At 40.5% G+C, this 18,154-nt stretch overlaps 1 protein-coding gene and 1 long non-coding RNA gene across 4 annotated transcripts; one reads left to right on the forward strand and one right to left on the reverse strand.

The window, feature by feature from the left end:
• Positions 1-109: 109 nt before the first annotated feature.
• On the reverse strand, positions 110-10,851 carry CAV2 (caveolin 2). Of its 2 annotated transcripts, XM_058191492.1 has the most exons (4): positions 10,475-10,851; positions 9,807-9,994; positions 5,116-5,178; positions 1,893-2,020 (listed from the first exon to the last, which is right to left on the reverse strand). In XM_058191492.1, exons 1-3 carry the CDS (start codon positions 10,622-10,624, stop codon positions 5,127-5,129), a joined length of 390 nt encoding a protein of 129 aa, XP_058047475.1. In that variant the 5' UTR covers positions 10,625-10,851; the 3' UTR covers positions 1,893-2,020; positions 5,116-5,126. The 2 variants fall into 2 exon arrangements, with proteins under 2 accessions (XP_058047474.1, XP_058047475.1); XM_058191491.1 differs by lacking the exon at positions 5,116-5,178 and having other exon boundaries at positions 110-2,020; positions 10,475-10,836.
• LOC131202471 (uncharacterized) lies at positions 2,028-6,686 on the forward strand. 2 transcript variants are annotated; one of them, XR_009156156.1, is made up of 3 exons: positions 2,028-3,627; positions 4,677-4,742; positions 5,832-6,686. It is a non-coding gene; the product is annotated as an uncharacterized LOC131202471 (long non-coding RNA). The 2 variants fall into 2 exon arrangements; XR_009156157.1 differs by having other exon boundaries at positions 5,890-6,686.
• Positions 10,852-18,154: the final 7,303 nt, after the last annotated feature.

An 18,154-nucleotide genomic window follows, 5' to 3' on the forward strand; every position in this document is an offset into this window, starting at 1 on the left:
GGACATCCTGCTCTTTCTATCTTGCATGCATGAAATTGCCTTTCCATGCAAGGCAAATCTCTAGAGCAGACCATGTTTTTAGAATAACCATTTGGCAAGATCATAAAAATAATACTTCAAGATAACTTTTTTACTTTGTCATTTACATACAAAACACAATATATACAAAAAAGTCAAAAGTTTAATTAAATATAGCATAAAGATTATTTTCCTCTCAGATCAACATCTCATTTTCAAGAGTGAATTTGGGAAGGTTTTGTTTTTCTTCTGATACTTAGGAATATGCACAGAGGGCAAGATAAAAAGTATTCAGCCAGTATCCTTTATCTGTTAAGCTTTGTGTCTACTTGCTATACAACTCTTTTGAATTCACAACTTTTACAGAGTTTTGGAAACCCTCAAATCCTGTTAAAAGATTTCCCTTATAACCTCCCTCCTCCCATGAGGCATGTACTTGGTTACTCAGCTTGGAGTCCTTATATGCTACTCTAATTCACAGAAGTCCTGCAAGAGCTTTCCTATAGACATTCATGCGAATGAAAATAAATGGCTGCATGAATTCTTCTGTTATTTAGAAATTGCACTTGGAGCACATTTGTACATCTGAGCACCTCACTGTCAAATTTGGAAATGGGGCTTTTATGATCTGGGGCTGGAACTAATCAGTGATCCAAGGATATGTGTATATATGTTCCAAAATATTTTTAAGCATAAAAACAGGGAAAAGACCTTAATGACTTGCAGGCAATACTGTTTTAAGCTTCTCAAATGGCTGTGCCCACCTAAGCATTTATCTGTTTTTGCTTGTGTTGTACTTTAAACATTTCTGACCTGCTGCCCTCTAAGCAATGATCAAAATTTCACCTTTGATATCCACTGAAGGTGAATGTGCATGGATTCTACCAGGTTTTAAGATCCTATTGTGTTGGAAATCCATGGGTTTGGAAACTGCCAGTACTTGAAATATGAATTACAGGTAGTCCTCGACTTACAACAGTTCCTTTAGTGACTGCTCAAAGTTACAATAGCACTGAAAAAAGTGAATTACAATTGCAGCATTCCCCATGGTCATGTGATCAAAAGTAAGATTATTGACAACTGACTCATATTTATGATGGTTGCAGTGTCCCAACCTTTTGTGTCCTTCTGACAAGCAAAGTCAATGGGGAAGCCAGATTCAATTAACAATCGTGTCACTAATTTAACAACTGCAGTGATTCTATGGCAAGAAAGGCAAAATAGGGCAAAATTAACAAATGTTTCACTTAGCAACAGAAATTTTGGGCTCAATTGTGGTCATAAGTCAAGGACTACCTGAATACTAAGAGGTTATTCAGTGCAAGAAGTTGATAAGATTATAGAATCTATATACAAACAGAAGTATCTGTTTGTGTGGCTAGAAATGCTGACCAGCAGAATTCAGATAAGAAAACCCTTCAGAAATAACCTTTTACATTCTGTTCTTATTTCTAAGAGCTGTATAGCCTAACATCAATAAATAGGTCAAATCTATTGGTAGAATGATTTCTAGGAAATTTGAGTAACACAATAGATGAAAATTTGATTGATACATTTCAAGATCACCTCCCTTAGTTATCCACAACACATTTATGGAAACTAAGCATTAGAAGTACCATTACCTTAACATTGTTAAATGTCACTTGTTATCTTTTAGTTATAATATAGGTATCTTCCCTGTCCCCAAAGCAAGCTTTTCCCCCCATAAAAAGTGCAACCCAGCTGAAGGGCGGAAATGTCATTTCTTTAAACAGCAGTAGCTCTGGAATGAATGCTTATATGTCTCTATATTATAGCAATAAGGAGACTTTAATAGCACTTAAGACTAAAATAGCATTGGATCCAAATCGTTCACTCTTGGTCAAGACGTATGTTGATTGCTGAAAAGCACCGTCCCATGCTGTGACACACTGGTGCAATGAAAACATCTGTCAAATTTTTCCATACAGCTTCCACGGATGGCAAGATCAAAAGGATAGACCTTATGAATGGCATCACAACCCTAGACAAAAAAAGAGAGATTTGTTAACAATAATTTCTGAAACTTCATTACCTTTGTAATAGATCTGAAACATCCTGAATAAGACATAATTTTAATGCATGAATAGCAAGATAGAATTGGTCTAACTGTAGGTTACAGATGACTACAAAATCTTTTAATTAGCTTAGAGGCACCTGTGTTGCAATTTGGTGCAATTAATATCTCTTTATTTATTTATTAAATTTATATAGCTATCCATCTCATGAAAAGTGACTTGGGTGTCATACAATAATTGGTAAAGAACAATACATGTATAAAAACATACATTTAAAAACAGAAAAATCAGCATTAAAATGATTAAAATTAAAAACACAGTACAAACCCCAAGCAGAAAGAGAGAGTACACCCACCTTAATCTACATAATATTTACTCAAGCATTATTACATTTCAATCACATTAAATGGGTCTGATAAATCTGATGATATTTATAGTCAAAATAAGTTTTATTCACATATACACCTTGGTGTAATAAAGATTAACATATTTTTATAAGCATGACAAGTTATAGAAAGGACAGTTAGGATAACACTGGCCAGATTCACTCATTATGTTCAACAAATATCTAATTAGTTTCATTCTTTTAGCTTTGTTATGTAAATGTAGGTACCATGATTGTGTAAATGTAGGTACCATGATTGTGAAACATGGTTTACCATGTAGTAGGATATGCAGATCCAGTAACATCAGTGGTGGGTTTCTACTGGTTTGCCCCGGTTCGCATGAACCAATAGTGGCGGCGAGGCTCCACCCTCCCGCCCGGACATCATCACGGACGCTCTGTGCATGCATGTGCTCATAGTTCCCAACCGGTAGCGAAGGTAAGTGGAACCCACTATTGAGTAACTCTACTATGTTTTAATCAATAAATCATGAATTAAAATCACAACGGCATGATCAATAAACCTGGATATTGTTTGGTTTTAGCCTGCAATCATTCTAAAACATAACTTGAATGAACACCATAGAACATTCTGCGTCTCAATTTTAGTAAATATGTGCGGAATTGTGTCAACTTCCTTTGCTTTTGAGTACTATTTATTATTTTGTCATTTGCTCTTTGATTGTATGAAAATGGAACAATGCTTTCTAATCACATTAAAGAGGGAGAAAAAAGTTCTCCTGCGTCAGTTCTCCTGCAGTGGTGCTCCAAAAATCTGTTAATCACTAAATGGTAGAAAAGAGTTTTCTGTATTTTTTCCTCCCAATTCATGGTTATTTAAATTTTTGTAGCCCTAATCTTGTAGGTCAATATTTATTCCCAGTTCCAGTTAGACCTCAATTAACAGGATTACAATCTTAGCTACTGAAGAACTAATAAAGAAATGCCCACCCCCTTTTTTTCTACCTACAGAACAAGTGCCCAGGAGAAAGTTTTTTCTGCTCCCAGTTTCCCTGTTTGCAAGCTAGAGTTATTTTCACATCATAGCAGATGCTAGGTATCATCTTGCTATGTTCTACACATTTATACAACTTTCTTGCAACTACTAAAAACCTGGATATGTTCAAATGCAAGCTTATTATGCTCAAGAAAAGCAGCACTGATGCTATCAGGATTGTAAGCTGATAGGTAAGCCCATATTTGGGGAAACCTCTAGCCTTTTTCTCTTGGTTTTCACTCCACCTTCCTGATCCATGCCACTGTGCTGTTTTTTTTAAAAAGTTCCTTATCCTTAGACTGTCTTACCTTTTCTTTTCTTCCTGTACTGTACTGCACTGTACTAAATGCTAATCTGCTAAGGGCAAGCTGTAGGAAGACCTGCATCATATTATGGTTAATGTATTTCACTAATTTATCAGAATCCAATCACTTCTGCTCCGGTGATGGCATTGGAATAGCATGACCCCTTACCAGCCTAATGACCTTATTAGCTGGGGGCGCTCCTGCAACACCTGACAGGTTGCTGCTATCTTACAATGGTGTGTTGATGGCTGATATTTCAAATAGCTAATCATACTATATTTGAATCAAATATATTCTGACTGGCATAAACTTGAGATTTCTGATAATTTTTTTTGAACAAGCAAGTATCACATCAAGCCATTTGACCATTCAAAATTCAATAGCAGCAACGTGTTGATAATATTCTATCTTGTGTTTTCTAATAATTCCTGACAAACTAGAAAGAGTGCAGAGAAGAGCAACAAAGATGATTAGGGGACTGGAGGCTAAAACATATGAAGAACGGTTACAGGAACTGGGTATGTCTAGTTTAATAAAAAGAAGGACTAGGGGAGACATGATAGCAGTGTTCCAATATCTCAGGGGTTGCCACAAAGAAGAGGGAGTCGGGCTGTTCTCCAAAGCACTTGAGGGTAGAACAAGAAACAATGGGTGGAAACTGATCAAAGAAAGAAGCAACTTAGAACTAAGGAGAAATTTCCTGACAGTTAGAACAATTAATAAGTGGAACGACTTGCCTGCAGAAGTTGTGAATGCTCCAACACTGGAAATTTTTAAGAAAATGTTGGATAACCATCTGTCTGAGATGGTGTAGGGTTTCCTGCCTGGGCAGGGGGTTGGACTAGAAGGCCTCCAAGGTCCCTTCCAACTCTGTTGTTATATTATATTATATAAACTGAAAAAGCCTGTCCTCCTTTCTTCCTTCTTTCTGCTAGAACTATAGAATGATTTCTTCATCCTTTTCAGAAAACAAATAGAAAAGTTCAATCTGCATTTTGAAGGTAGGTATTTTTTTGAGGGGTACAATGGGTATTTTTGCATGTCTTAAGATTCCTGTTTTCCCCCTTTAATTTCTGTCAAAACGTCCACGATTTTGCATCTACAATTGGGGCCTGAGGCCTGCTTGGCCCTGCCCATTCTTGTTCTAAACTGTATCTGTAAATAAACAAATAAATTTTGCTAATATTGGAGTTTTCCATAGAGCATGATAAGATGCTTGTAGTACTTTTAATGTCCTATTTTCATTTACATATTGATGTTAGTTAATTGGGGCTTTTCATTTAAAAATAGAACTTCTATTTTTAACTTCTGCTGAGGTTCTTTAATGATTTTGGAATCCAAATAGGCAAGCAACTAATCACAAATTTGATTTACCTTTGCCATGGTTACAATAGCAATCCATACAAGTGAGGAAGATCTAGGAAATTTCTTTCAATCCTCCCAGGAAACAAAAATAAAATATTAAATCTGCAGTGAATTACATGCATTAAAATTCTTGTTTTTATTTTAGTAGTTTAGGTTTCTATCTTATTCCTATAATTACTGACAGAATTTGGCATCTTTTACTGGAGACATTGATAATGAATCAATAGATCACATAATTACTGCCAAGCATATACCACAAGGATCTATTTTAAAGAATATGTAAATATTCATACAGGACTTGCAATATACTTCTTGACATTTCTTCCTCAGTTTAAGTCTGAAGCCAAAGGAAAGGAGAAAAATCTATTTAGGCAACTGAAGAATGCAGAGCGGCAACTTTTCTAGATCATGCTTGCAAATAGCTCATTCAAAGTGTTTGGTATTGGCACAGGTTCAGATTATTCTTTTATGCCTAACAGATAATGTAGCTATGGCCACCAGTATAACAAAACCTTCAAAAGGTACAATAAGTTAAAGGTCCAAATTAAATTCAAACAGCAACCATAGCTTTTAAAAATCTCATGATTATGATTTATTTTAGAAAACACTTCAATTATCCTTCAAGCCTGATGAAATTATTTTTGTGTGCATGCTCTTAATTCAGTTCATAGAGAGGTGAAGCTCTCTGTCCTCCAATGTGGGTGTGTAATTGTTTCTCCACTCAGGGTGCGTTCTGGGTGCAGAAGGAATGCGAGGTCAAGTTCTTCTTTAAATTTTTGGCAGGCTAACAGTGTAACAACTCCTCTCTGTTGGCACGTCAGCAATGCTTTCTGACTGATGGTTTCAAAATTGCTTCTCTACCCATGGTGGTATTCAACCTTCATCAACTATTGTCTTAAAGCGGGTAAGTAATAAAACCCCTGTTTTAAAGGTGAAAAAACAAAACATGGCACTAGAATTGCAATCACTTATGAAACTGCATGAAGCAAGGTGTGTGTTTATGTCTGTGTGTGTGTTGTGCATCTGTGAATCTACTCTAACTATCCACAAATTGGAGTTACTTTGGCTCTTTCCCAAAGGACATTGGGAGCATTTGAGAAGAATTCACTACCCTGCCCTCAAAACAAGCAACGGTTGCACACTCCTCAACCAAAGGGATTCCACAGGAAGACAGAACAATGGTCTCACGTGTCCATTCACCTGACTCAGCCTTCAGATTTTTGGGCAAGCATTACTGGAATGGGAAATCACCCTTTGGGGAGTCCTAAAAAATCCTAGTAAAACAGTAAAGTGACCTTAAATGCTCTGTTTCTATGGGTAGGGGCTATAAAAGCAGAGTTACTTGATACAGCCTTTTCACTTTCCCAGGGGAATTCAGTTATGAAACATGCAATGAATTCTCTTATTTTTTTTATACTAAAATAGGACCTAGATTTGGACTACTTATGTGAAGGGAGAAGATCTTACTGTTTCATTACAGAAAGAGCTTCTCAGTGGTAATATCCCACTTATGAATTTTTCCTGTCCAAAGTGCCCTCCATAATACCAGCAACACTTTTGAGATTTGTCAGTATGCCATCCCTCCCTCCCTCCCTCCCTCCCTCCCTCTCTCTGTGTGTGAGAGAGAGACAGAGAAAGAGAGAGAGATATGCTGGTGATTGTGCTTTATCCCTATAGAGACAGTGCTCTACTTATGAATGTAATTAAGCCTTGAATTATAGTGGTAAATCATTAAGCAGGTCACCACGTGACTGTGCCCTATTTTATGACCTTTTGGGTTCTGTTGTTAAGTGAATGTTGCAGTTGTTAAATGAGCACCATGATCATTAAGTGAGGTCATTGTAATCAATGGACATTTTTTGCCAGAAACCAGAAGTAAATGCCAGCTTCATGAAAAAAATCCCCATAAATCATAGTCTTACAACTGTGGGATGTGTAATTGACCATAACTGTGGACCAGTTGCCAGGTGCCCAAAATACTATCACATGACTGCAGGCAGGTCCATTTCAAAACTCGTAAGTAGCTCTGGGGAGGTCGAATAGTTGCTGAGTGACCAGTCATAAGTCAAGGCCACCTGTATTTTACAATGCTACTGGCAGTCGCTTATAGAAAGAATATTAGCTTAACTGTTCCTATTAGCCATCGCTACAACTGAGGCAGAGGTCTTTTTACTCTTGCATAACCGCAAACCACAAAAGTTGGATTCCTGAATATTGTCTTTTTATCACTTTGATCAATCTTCAAGGCTGACCATGTATAGTCCGCAGCAATGCAGGTCAATTTTGGGGAAGAGGTAATGTTGGATATTTATTACATTTATTGAAAAATTGCCTCTGAAAGCCTTATTTAAAAATCTACTTCAAAAATACCATGTATTTGAACTATGTTGACTGGAAATCATGAAGAAAGTTCAACAGGTTCCAGGTTAAGAAATGCTAAAGTTACACTACTGTTTTAATTAGAATAAGGCAGTTTCATATGTTTTTAGGTTACATGAAACAAAGAGAGATAATGCAATTTTAAGAACTATAATCAAGAACTTGATAACCATGGGATAGACCAGCACTTGGCCAGTAATTTATAAAATGTGCCAAGTATCACCTTTCTTCAGTGATCATACAATTTTTGAAATTATCAACCAGAGCAAATCAACTTGCTTGACAGTTTACAATCTATAAATGAATTATAGTTAAATAAGTCTTTTCTGGATGTTAAAACCCTCATTAATGAAATATTTCCACTTCTTGGTTTAATGAACACATCCCTTCTGAAATAGTTAATATCTTGAATGCAGTCTTGGAAGGGTTTATGCTCACAAATGCTCACAATGCAGAAAACCACTTTCCTATATTTGTGCCATAGTAGTGCCTAATAAGGAGATACATTTTCAGTGAGATAATTTACAGCCATGGTTGAAATGCAGGTATTCAACATTCACTAAAAGAACTTCTCAATAATTCCTTCTGACAATATTGTCATTGTTGTGCATCTTGCAACAAACAACACGCATACACTTCCTGTATTTTTCACATACATACAGGCTGAAAAGTTGGAGGCCCACAGTTAACAAAATCATGCCACAATCAGTTTACCTTGTGGATTATGGCAAGATGTCTCTTTACTCCGGAAACATATGTGAATATGGGAACAATGGTGTCATTCCTTAAGGGGGTGGGGTGTTCTACACATATTAAGTAAATATGTAAGTACATTAATAAATAAATAAGGGGTCTTATTTATGACTCCTGTCACGGTTTAATTAAGCTTTCTGGGAAATAGTGGCCCAATATTGCTTAAAAACAATTTCTGCTCCACATGTGTTTTTCTCCTGATGACTGCAGTTGAAATAATGTGCATGTGCAAATAGCCATCATGAATGCCACCCTCAATGATATCTCAAATACAATGTTTCATAAAAGAGCATGTATGCACATTCAGACATCAACCATTGTAAGGAAAAGCAAAAAAGGCACAGGCATGTATGAACTTGCCCTAAGTTAAACCACAGAAACAATAATGTCATAAAGAATTACTTTAAAGCATTTTGCAAATCAAAGCTGCAACATATAAGCAGCTGGTCCTGAAGCAACATATAAGATACTACAGAACTGATCTGAGAACCTCTCCTTAGTGAGAAAAAGAACACCAACCATTCTGCTGGAGAAAAAAATCAATATAGGATCACGTCCCATGTTTAGGCCTACTGCAGATTTTTATTTTATTTTTATTTGTTGAGTCATTTAAATTTTTGAGGTTGGGAAATCCCATCCTTAAAAAAATCTTCCCAAAGGATATGGTTGGGAATTAAGCAATCCTGCCATTCTTTCATATGTCTGGCCAGAGAATGATATGAGACCTGTTCTAAAAATATTCTCATTGTAAGCAGAGGAAGATAAAGATGTCTGTTTTAAAGAGAAAAGGAAACCAACCAACCAGTCAGCCAGGAAATAGATGCAACCTCTCTCCCAGGCCCTCCAATATCTCTAGGTCAGTGATAGTGAACCTTTTAGATAGTGAGTGCCCAAACTGCACAAATGCACATACCCAAACTGAAAGGTGTGCATGCACACACAAACAAACATGCGCACACACAGACATGCATGCATGTGCAGACATGCACAAGCACATGCAAGGACATGCACATGCATGCAGCAGACATGCATGTGCATGCACAGCAGAGACCTGAAGACCAACTGGCCGGTGGGAGGTGGGGCATCCCAAAACCAGCAGCGCGGCAAGAGGTAAGATCTTTTCCTTTTGTGAGCTTCTGTTTCATCGTTTGCAGGGAAACAGAAGCTCATGAAAGAAATGCCATGGAGATCTGACCTGGGGCAATGGCACGTGTGCCGGCAGAGAGGGCTCTGTGTGCCACCTCTGGCACACCTGCAATAGGTTTGCCATCAAGGCTCTAGGTCTTCTTTTTTGGCCTTCCAATCTGCAGCCAGCTGGGTACAGAGTAAATTGGCACCCTGTGATGCTAAATTCCATCTAATTGGCATTCAGTATACATATTAAGCATATCAACTCAGTAGTTTTTATTTGCAGTAAATGTAATGCAATTAGATTGTAAGCCTGCTACCTTTCAAATAAATCACTCTAACATTACTCTTTGTAATATTTGGAATCACAAGAGATGACTGATTATATTTGTCACATTATTTGCAAGGGAAACTATTAACATTTCAGTAGAAATTCTTACCAGATGTGTAGGCAACTGAGCACAGCAAAGAGAATCCCTACAACCAGGGCCAAGGGAATGGCAAGGACAAGTGTCAGGAGCTTATATATCAGGTACTTGCTGAGCTCAAAGAGAGCATGGCTGCAGACCCAGACTTTATCGAACGAGTGAGTGGATGCAGGCTCCGCTATCACGTCCTCAAACCCCAGCTGGAACAGAGGGAAACAAGCATGAGCACCGCAAACATAGTTTCTCTTCTGAAATGCTGAGTGGGGTCTTTCACGGGGAGGAGAAGCACCAGGCAACAGGCAGCAGTAACAACCTGTTGCTTTCGTTACTGTTCTAAAAGAATCTGGCTGATTAGCAAGGAAGGATTTAGAAGTTTGTGGATTCAAAAGCTAGGTAGAACCGACGCCTCAGAAACTACCTCTGACCCTAAATAAATGGGCTTTCTTTTCCCTTCCTGAAGAGCAAGGGAGGGAGGGAGCGAGGAAACCGGCACCCCAAATGACAGATTACAGGAATTCGCACAGGCTGGAATCGGGAGGGAGGGGGGAGATCCCACGCGCTAAATTCGCCTTAAATGGCATAAAGAGAAAACGCTGCACTTCCTCAAAGGGGTCTCGAAGTGTGAGGACTGAGGTCCAGCGGGGACGCCAAAGTCTGCGCGGGGATTAGGGCACCCTCACCTTCAGGTGGCTGTTCAACCCGTGCGGGTCCCGGTCCGGCGCTTTCTCCAGATTTTTGTCAGTCTCCGACGGCGCGGGACTACTGCTCCGATTGAAGCCGTCTTCATCCATGAAGATTTTGGTGTCCGCTTTCTCTTTCTCCAGCCCCATGATCGCTCGCTTGGGCAGCCTGGGTCTGGCGGAGCAATTCCCGGGCTTGGCCGGGGACGCCTTCCCTTCCCCCACCTCTCGGTGCCCCTCCTTTGCCCTGGGCTCTTGCACTAGGTTGCTGCTGGGCAGACGAGGCCAAGCCCAGCGCACCCCCCCCTACGAGCGACGCCCTCTCCGTGCGAGTTCTGCTGGCGACGCTGCCGCAAGCAGGAGCGGCAGAGCCTGATGGAAGCGGCAGACTCAACCGCTTGGTAGCCGCGCATGCTCACAAAGGCCGTGTCTAAGTTTTGACAGCTAGTTTCGTAGATTTAACTTTATCCGAAGAGTACTATCTTTATCCCAAAGGTGCTTTTTCAGGGGGTAGCTGGACTTTCTGGTTTTGCTTTGAAGACGTTTCACTTCTCATCCAATTGTTCTCCTATGAGATGGAGATGGTTATGAAGTGGTTCGTAAAAGCTTCATAAACTCATGAAGCAACATAGAACAAACCCATCAGGACAAAATTCAGCAGTCCATTTGCATTTAAAAGACTACGGCCATTCTTTTGAAGACAGCGAAGTCCACATTTTGGACAGAGAGGACTGCTGTTTGAAAGAGGAGTCAAAGAGGTCATCTAGTCAAAATTGAACATCCCTCTCTCAACAGAGGAGAAGGGATAGGATATTATCTATCTCCAGCCTACAGCACAATCCTTTCAACAATCCCAAGAAGACTCCACACTCATTCGAACCACTCAGGTGACTCTGAAGACAGATAAATTTCCAGGTGACCTCAATGACTCTCTAAAATAAGGGTATCAAACTCAGTTTCATAAGCATTATGGTTCCTCCCTTAAATGGGGTAAGAGAAAGGGAGTGGAAACAAATAAGAAATAGAATAGAATAGAGTAGAGTAGAGTAGAGTAGAGTAGAATAGAATAGAATAGAATAGAATAGAATAGAATAGAATAGAATAGAATAGAATAGAATTTTTATTGGCCAAGTGTGATTGGACACACAAGGAATTTGTCTTGGTGCATATGCTCTCAGTGTACATAAAAGAAAAGCTGCCTTCATCAAGGTACAACACTTACAACACTGAATTATAGTCATAGGCTATGAATAAGCAGTCAGGAAACAATATAGATATAAATCGTAATGATACAAGCAACAAAGTTACAGTCATACAGTCATAAGTGAAAGGAGATGGGTGATGGGAATGATGAGAAGATTAATAGTAGTGCAGACTTAGTAACTAATTTGACAGTGTTGAGGGAATTGTTTGTTTAGCAGAGTGATGGCGTTTGGGAAGAAACTGCTCTTGTGTCTAGTTGTTCTGATGTGCAGTGCTCTATAGCGTCATTTTGAGGGTAGGAGTTGAAACAGTTTATGTCCAGGATGTGAGGGGTCTGTAAATATTTTCACAGTCCTCTTTTGGACTTGTGCATTATACAGGTCCTCAATGGAAGGCAGGTTGGTAGCAATTGTTTTTTCTGCAGTTCTAATTATCCTCTGAAGTCTGTGTTGTTGGGTTGCAGAATCAAACCAGACAGTTATAGAGGTGCAGATGACAGATGACTAAAAAGAAAAGGAAAAAATATGTAAAGGAAAGGAAAGGAAAGGAAAGAGAAAAGAGAAAAGCAAAAGGACAGAGTTGAGAAGGAGAAAAGGAAAGATGGGTTGAAAAAAGAAAAAAGGAAAGGAAAGGGAAAAGAAATGGAAAGAGAAAGGAGGGGAGGGGACAGGAGGAGAAAGAGATGAGAATGGAATGGTGGGGAAGGAGGAAGGGAGGAAGGAGAGAAGAGGGAAGGGAAGGGAGAAAGGTGAGAAGAAAGACATTGCAAGAACCTTTGCCTGGGTCTGAAATGGAATGCAAAAACTGGGTGATTTGGAAAACTCTGCATGCGCAGAGTGAACAGACTAATTTAACTACCCTAGGTTTTGCCTTTTTGCCTTCCATCACTTCTTGCAACCATTGGTAACTTTCTCATTGAATTCTCATGATTTTGCTAGACCGGTATTTTGGGCACAGGTGAAGCCAGAAAAAGGAGACACCACAGTGTGATGCAAAATGATTTATTCCTAAAGAAGCATGCAAGAGAGGCCAGATTTCTCTATAGCTGAGTTCAGGCTTCTGGAATTTTTAAACTGGAATTTTTTTTCTTCCAATTTTTCTGAAATGGAGCCTCCTAAGCTGCGCAAAACCAAGGAAGGAACTTTACTCCTTGCAAACTCATTTAAAAATGGGCTTAGGCTTTTAAAATCCTGCCCACTGTTTCTTTTAATCAAACTGGCGTCCACAACTATGTAGAAATCTATTAATTGTGATCATGTGTCTTTAGTTCAAAATATTAATTCAAAGGGGTGCTCGTGGCACAGGCTACCCAGACCCCTGGGCAGCAGAGGGCAAATGTCCAGCCAGCCCTCAAGCTCCTGGGGCATGCAGACCCCACAAGCCAGCCCAACCCAGCCCTGCCTCTTTGAGGGGATGTCTGGCCATGCTTACCTCCTTCTTAAGGCTGCTGTGAGGCGTGGTGGGATGAGGCGAGGCGAGGCAAGATGTGGAGTAGCAAGGCTGGACAAGGTGGGGCACAACAAGGCAGGGAGGAGCTGGGCAAGATGAAGCTGAGCAAGGCGTGGTGTGGCAGGGTGAGGTATGGCGTGGCAAGGCTAGGCGTGGCAGAGTGAGGTGAGGCAGAGTGGGGCGAGGCAGGATGTAGTAAGGCTGGATGGGGTGAAGAGTTGCCAGGTGGGGTGTGGTGAGGCCGGGTGTGGTGAGGCGAGGTGGGGCAGGTGAGGCCGGGCAGGGTGAGGCAAGGCTGGGTGGAGCAAAGGAGCTGCAGCTGCTGCCGGGCACCACCAGCCCCCTCCCATGCTTGCTGCTTCCTGGGCATGGGCTGAGGCATGGGACTGAGGCAGTGGGGATCTGCCTTTCAGCATTTCCAGGGTGGCCTTACAGGCCAATGGTGGGATTCACTTACCTTTCCTACTGGTTCATAAATGTGAGTGCACCTCTGCACATGCACACAATCTTCTGCACATGCGCAATAGTTGCACATTATGTCTGGGCAGGTGGGTGGAGCCTCCTGCAGTCACCGCTACCAGTTCGCACGATCTGGAGAGAACCGGCTGAATCCTACCACTGCTACAGGCCAGATCTGACCACATCTCAGGGCGGATTTGGCCCGCAGGCCTTGTCACGTTTCTCTAAAAGAATGCAAATGAACTTCCTTCCTTCCTTCCTTCCTTCCTTCCTTCCTTCCTTCCTTCCTTCCTTCCTTCCTTCCTTCCTTCCTTTTTTATTCCTTCCTTTCATCCTTTCTTTCTTTTATTCCAAAACAAGCCCCAGCATAGTGATTACTGATTCCTCAAGGCCGTGCTTTTGCTTCTAGAAGGGCAGTTTCAGTTTTAGCTTCTCCAAACTGGCACTTACAATTTGAAAAATAGATGCATAGAGTTCTAGAGACTCCAGCAAGTCAAATAGGGCTTTGAGGTAATGATCCAGAAGTAAACATTTATGTGATTGAAGGATGAACTAGAAAAAGTGATTGTATTTAGCAAGGTTGAAGGAAATAGGAGAAAGGAAATACAAAGTAGGTGGAATAAAAGAAACATTACTGGAATGTCCATGGAAGAGTTTATGATGAAGATGATCCAGCTTGTGAATATTAAGTCACTGGGACCTAATTCTATGTGAAAGTCATCTTACGTGATTGATTATGTGCTATAAAATCAGTGTTGATTCTAACAACCACATAACCTTCTTAAAGATGATTGTGTTGTGTCTTGTCCGCTCTCACCACAGCCGGGGTCTGCTTATCTGCTCCCGAACACGGAGGAATGTATGCCTCCCGGCCCCAGTTCTGGCTCCATGCCCAGACAAGCTGCAGAGGAGGGGGCACCTCCCGGTCCCAGCCCTGGCTCCATGCCCAAGCAGGCTGCAGAGGAGGGAGCATCCCTGGCCCCAGCCCTGGCTCCATGCCCAGACAGGTTGAAGAGGAAGAAATACCTCCAGCCCCAGCTCTGGCTCCATGCCCAGGCAAACGGAGCAGCTAGACCCTCCCCTCCTCCACAGCATGTGAGCCTGAGGAGGTCTATTGTCAACAACAGCTGATTGGAGTGACCTCGCATCAGAAGACTTGATAGGCGGAGGCAACAGAAGGGAGGGGCAGGCCTTAATGAGTGCTGAGTCATGGAGCCACACCCATGGCCTATATAAAGGATCTGCTTTCTGGCAGTCTCTGAGTCAGGCAAAGTCTAAACATATCTTGCTGAAGTCACTTTCTGGTCTCCTGCCTGCTCTGAGGACTTTGCTAGGACTTTGGGCAGAGCTGCAGAGGCAAGCCTGATTCGGATTTCCCTGACCCGGCCGTCAGCGGAGGAGTGGGACACGACAGATTGGTTCCCAATCTGGCACCCATCGCTGTTGTAATTGAGTCCAAACACCTTACTGCTGGTTGTCTTCTGCTTATTTCCATCTTTCTCAGCATTAGAATAGAATAGAATAGAATTTTTCATTGGCCAAGTGTGATTGGACACACAAGGAATTTGTCTTGGTGCATATGCTCTCAGTGTACATAAAAGAAAAGATAAATTCGTCAAGAATCATAAGCGAACTGATGAACCAAGCCTCGCGAGGGAATTGCACTTCAGTCAAAACAAAAGCACATTCCAGCCATCTCTATGTCAAGGCCACCTCCACTGAGAACCACAGTGGCCGGAGGGAGAGACTTCTACAACCCATGAAATTGCTTCACTGGGGAATGTGGCTGATGACCTTGCAGGTAGGAGGGGAGAACAGGGTCAGAGCCAGGATGTCAATTAAGTGATGTCAGAATTAGCTTCACTTGGAACATGCCAACCAGGGGTGGGTTCCACTTACCTTTACTACCGGTTTGCAACAAGACTGTGTGCGCTCGCTTCGCTCGCGCGTGCTTCTGCACATGCACAGAAGCTTCTGCACATGTGCAGATCATCCATGAAGTTGTCCAGGTGGGTGGGCGGAGCCTCCCGCCGCTTTTACTACTGGTTTGTAAGAACCAGACCGAATTGGGAGCAACCCACCACTGATGCTGACATGAATAGCTGGATTTCTTTTGAAGCTTGGCTTGAGGCTCATGATTTAATTAGGGTATCGGCTGGAACCCTGACACTTGTCTCATTCCTTCATTGATCTGAAACCTGTCTGTTTCACCATGGTCTGTTTGGATTATGGTTTCCTATGCTGTGTATCATGTATCTCCGTAACATGAGGACAATGAGATTTTGGGGATTACAGATAGTTCTTGGTTTACAAATACAGATAGTTCTTGGCTTACAACCATTCATTTAGTGAATGGTTTGAAATGGCACTGAAAAAAGTGATTTATGACCATTTTCACATTTTTGTAGCATCCCTATGGTAACATGATCAAAATTTGAATGATTGACAACTAGTATTTACAATGGTTGCCGTGTCCTAGGGTCATGTGATTCCCTTTTGTGACCTGACAAAGTCAATGTGGAAGCCAGATTTACTTAACAACCGTGTTACTAACTTAACTGCAGTGATTCACATACCAACTGTGGCAAGAAAAATTATAAAATAGAGTAAGACTCACTTAACAACTATTTTGCTTAACAATGGAAATTTTGAACTTAATTGTGGTCATAAGTGAAGGACTACCTGTAGTCAATAACACACTTTAATTTCCTTTTGGTATTCTTTAACTTTCTGAATCATCCTGTGTGTGTGTGCAATAATGTCTCAGCTTTTTGCAAGACCATCTTCAGAATCTGGCATCTCCTTTTCTATGTAGGACTCTAATCTTCGTTGGCTGAACTGTAAGCATTGTTTATTCTTGTGTGAAATTAAGGGTATTATGCAATACTTTCCATAGTTTGTTAAGTCTTCCTTGGCATTGGTATGTAGACTGACCTCTTCCAATCTGTTGGCCACTGTCTCTTTCTCCAGATTTGCTAGAATAATTGATTACAACCATTACTGATTCTTTTTTGTTGTCATTGTTGTTGCTTGTCATCTTTGTATAGATATTCTATTAATTTCTGTAGCTTTCTGGTTTGTTAATGACTGGTTTGCTAATCTAAACTTTATCTTCTAATATTAGAGTTCTCATAAATAAATTACATCTTCTAAGGTATCTTAGAAGACCTCTCTATTTCATTATGCTTCTTCTTTCTTTCTTTGATTTTCTTGGTGACAGTTACTATCTGCCAATTTAAATAAATAGTGCATGCACATTTTTTGCTTGAAGAAAAATAAGTAGCTTCTTTCTTGTTTCTTGAAGTTTCCTGAAGTGTCCAATGAGTATTGGAAAGAAAGACTGTTAATCTGAATTCATTTTGTGTCAATTTCTACAATTGCACCAAATTGTGTTATCAGCTATTGTTCTCAGTATTTCTTTCTCTGTGATTTCAATTTTTTCCTTTAGAAATAGGATAAGCAGTTTAAAAAAATATTAACAACCTTACTTGACTTGTAGGTTGTATAGGGGTGAAAAGGAGACAAGTCAGCACTCGTCAAAAGCTAAACAATGGGAACTGCACTGAAAATGGTAAAGTTCATTCATTTATCTTTTGATCCACAAATAGAGGATATTCCTGTTTAATCTGCAAGATACAGACTTCTGTATTTCATACACAAAACAGCTATCTTCCCTAAACATAAAAAGGATTCTTCATATTTCTAAAGTAGTAAAAGTTTAGAACTATATTTGTTTTTGTAGGAAGGATTTCCCTAACAGAAATTGGTCATATTGTTCTGATAGGCACCTGCTGAGTCATCGATTCTTCAACCAAAAAATAAAAGAAAAAACAAAACATCCTTCTTTTTGGAAATCATGGCAATCTATGTTATATGCATATATTTTTGACCAACTAACAACTGTTATAACAATTGAGATGTCTTTTAATCGTGAATGATACCCTTACTTGGACAAAACATTTTTCATGTACCAATTGAATTACTTAGGCAGTTTGTGAATGGGAAGTTCCACTTCTCTTTGGCAGCCCACCACCTGCTTTCAAGATGTTAAAGGTGCTGACTAACTTTAAAGGTCTGAGTGCCCCTAAATTATTATACATATTCAGTTCAGAAAAGGAATCCTGGTTTATTGAGATTAGATCAGTGATGGCAAATTTATGATATATATGCCAAAGGAGACAGGCCAGCACGTTTTGGGTGACATGCTAGTATTCAACAGCAGCCAGCAAAAGCTTTCCCTATTCTTGGGTGATTTTCAGAAGCTGCGGAGACTATGTGAGAATGGAGTGTGTTCTTGCACAAGCCTCTTGAAGTCATGCATGAGGGCCATGCTCTCACACGGCTTGCAGTGCCTCTGAAAAATCACAGCAGAGTGATGCATGCTTTTGCAAAGTTTTGGAGGCTTCACAGGCCATAGAAAAATATCCTCCAAAGCTGCTTCCAGGGTGAAGGCTTTGTGCGGCCTAGAGCAGCCTCAAGTAGGCCACAGAGGCCTGTCAATAGGAAGAGAACACCACCTGAAGATACTATAAGTGGTGCGCAGCAAATCCTGAGGAGTGGTGTCCTACA

Source organism: Ahaetulla prasina, chromosome 7, assembly GCF_028640845.1.
Source record: "Ahaetulla prasina isolate Xishuangbanna chromosome 7, ASM2864084v1, whole genome shotgun sequence".
In the NCBI taxonomy this organism is placed as follows: Eukaryota; Metazoa; Chordata; class Lepidosauria; order Squamata; family Colubridae; genus Ahaetulla; species Ahaetulla prasina.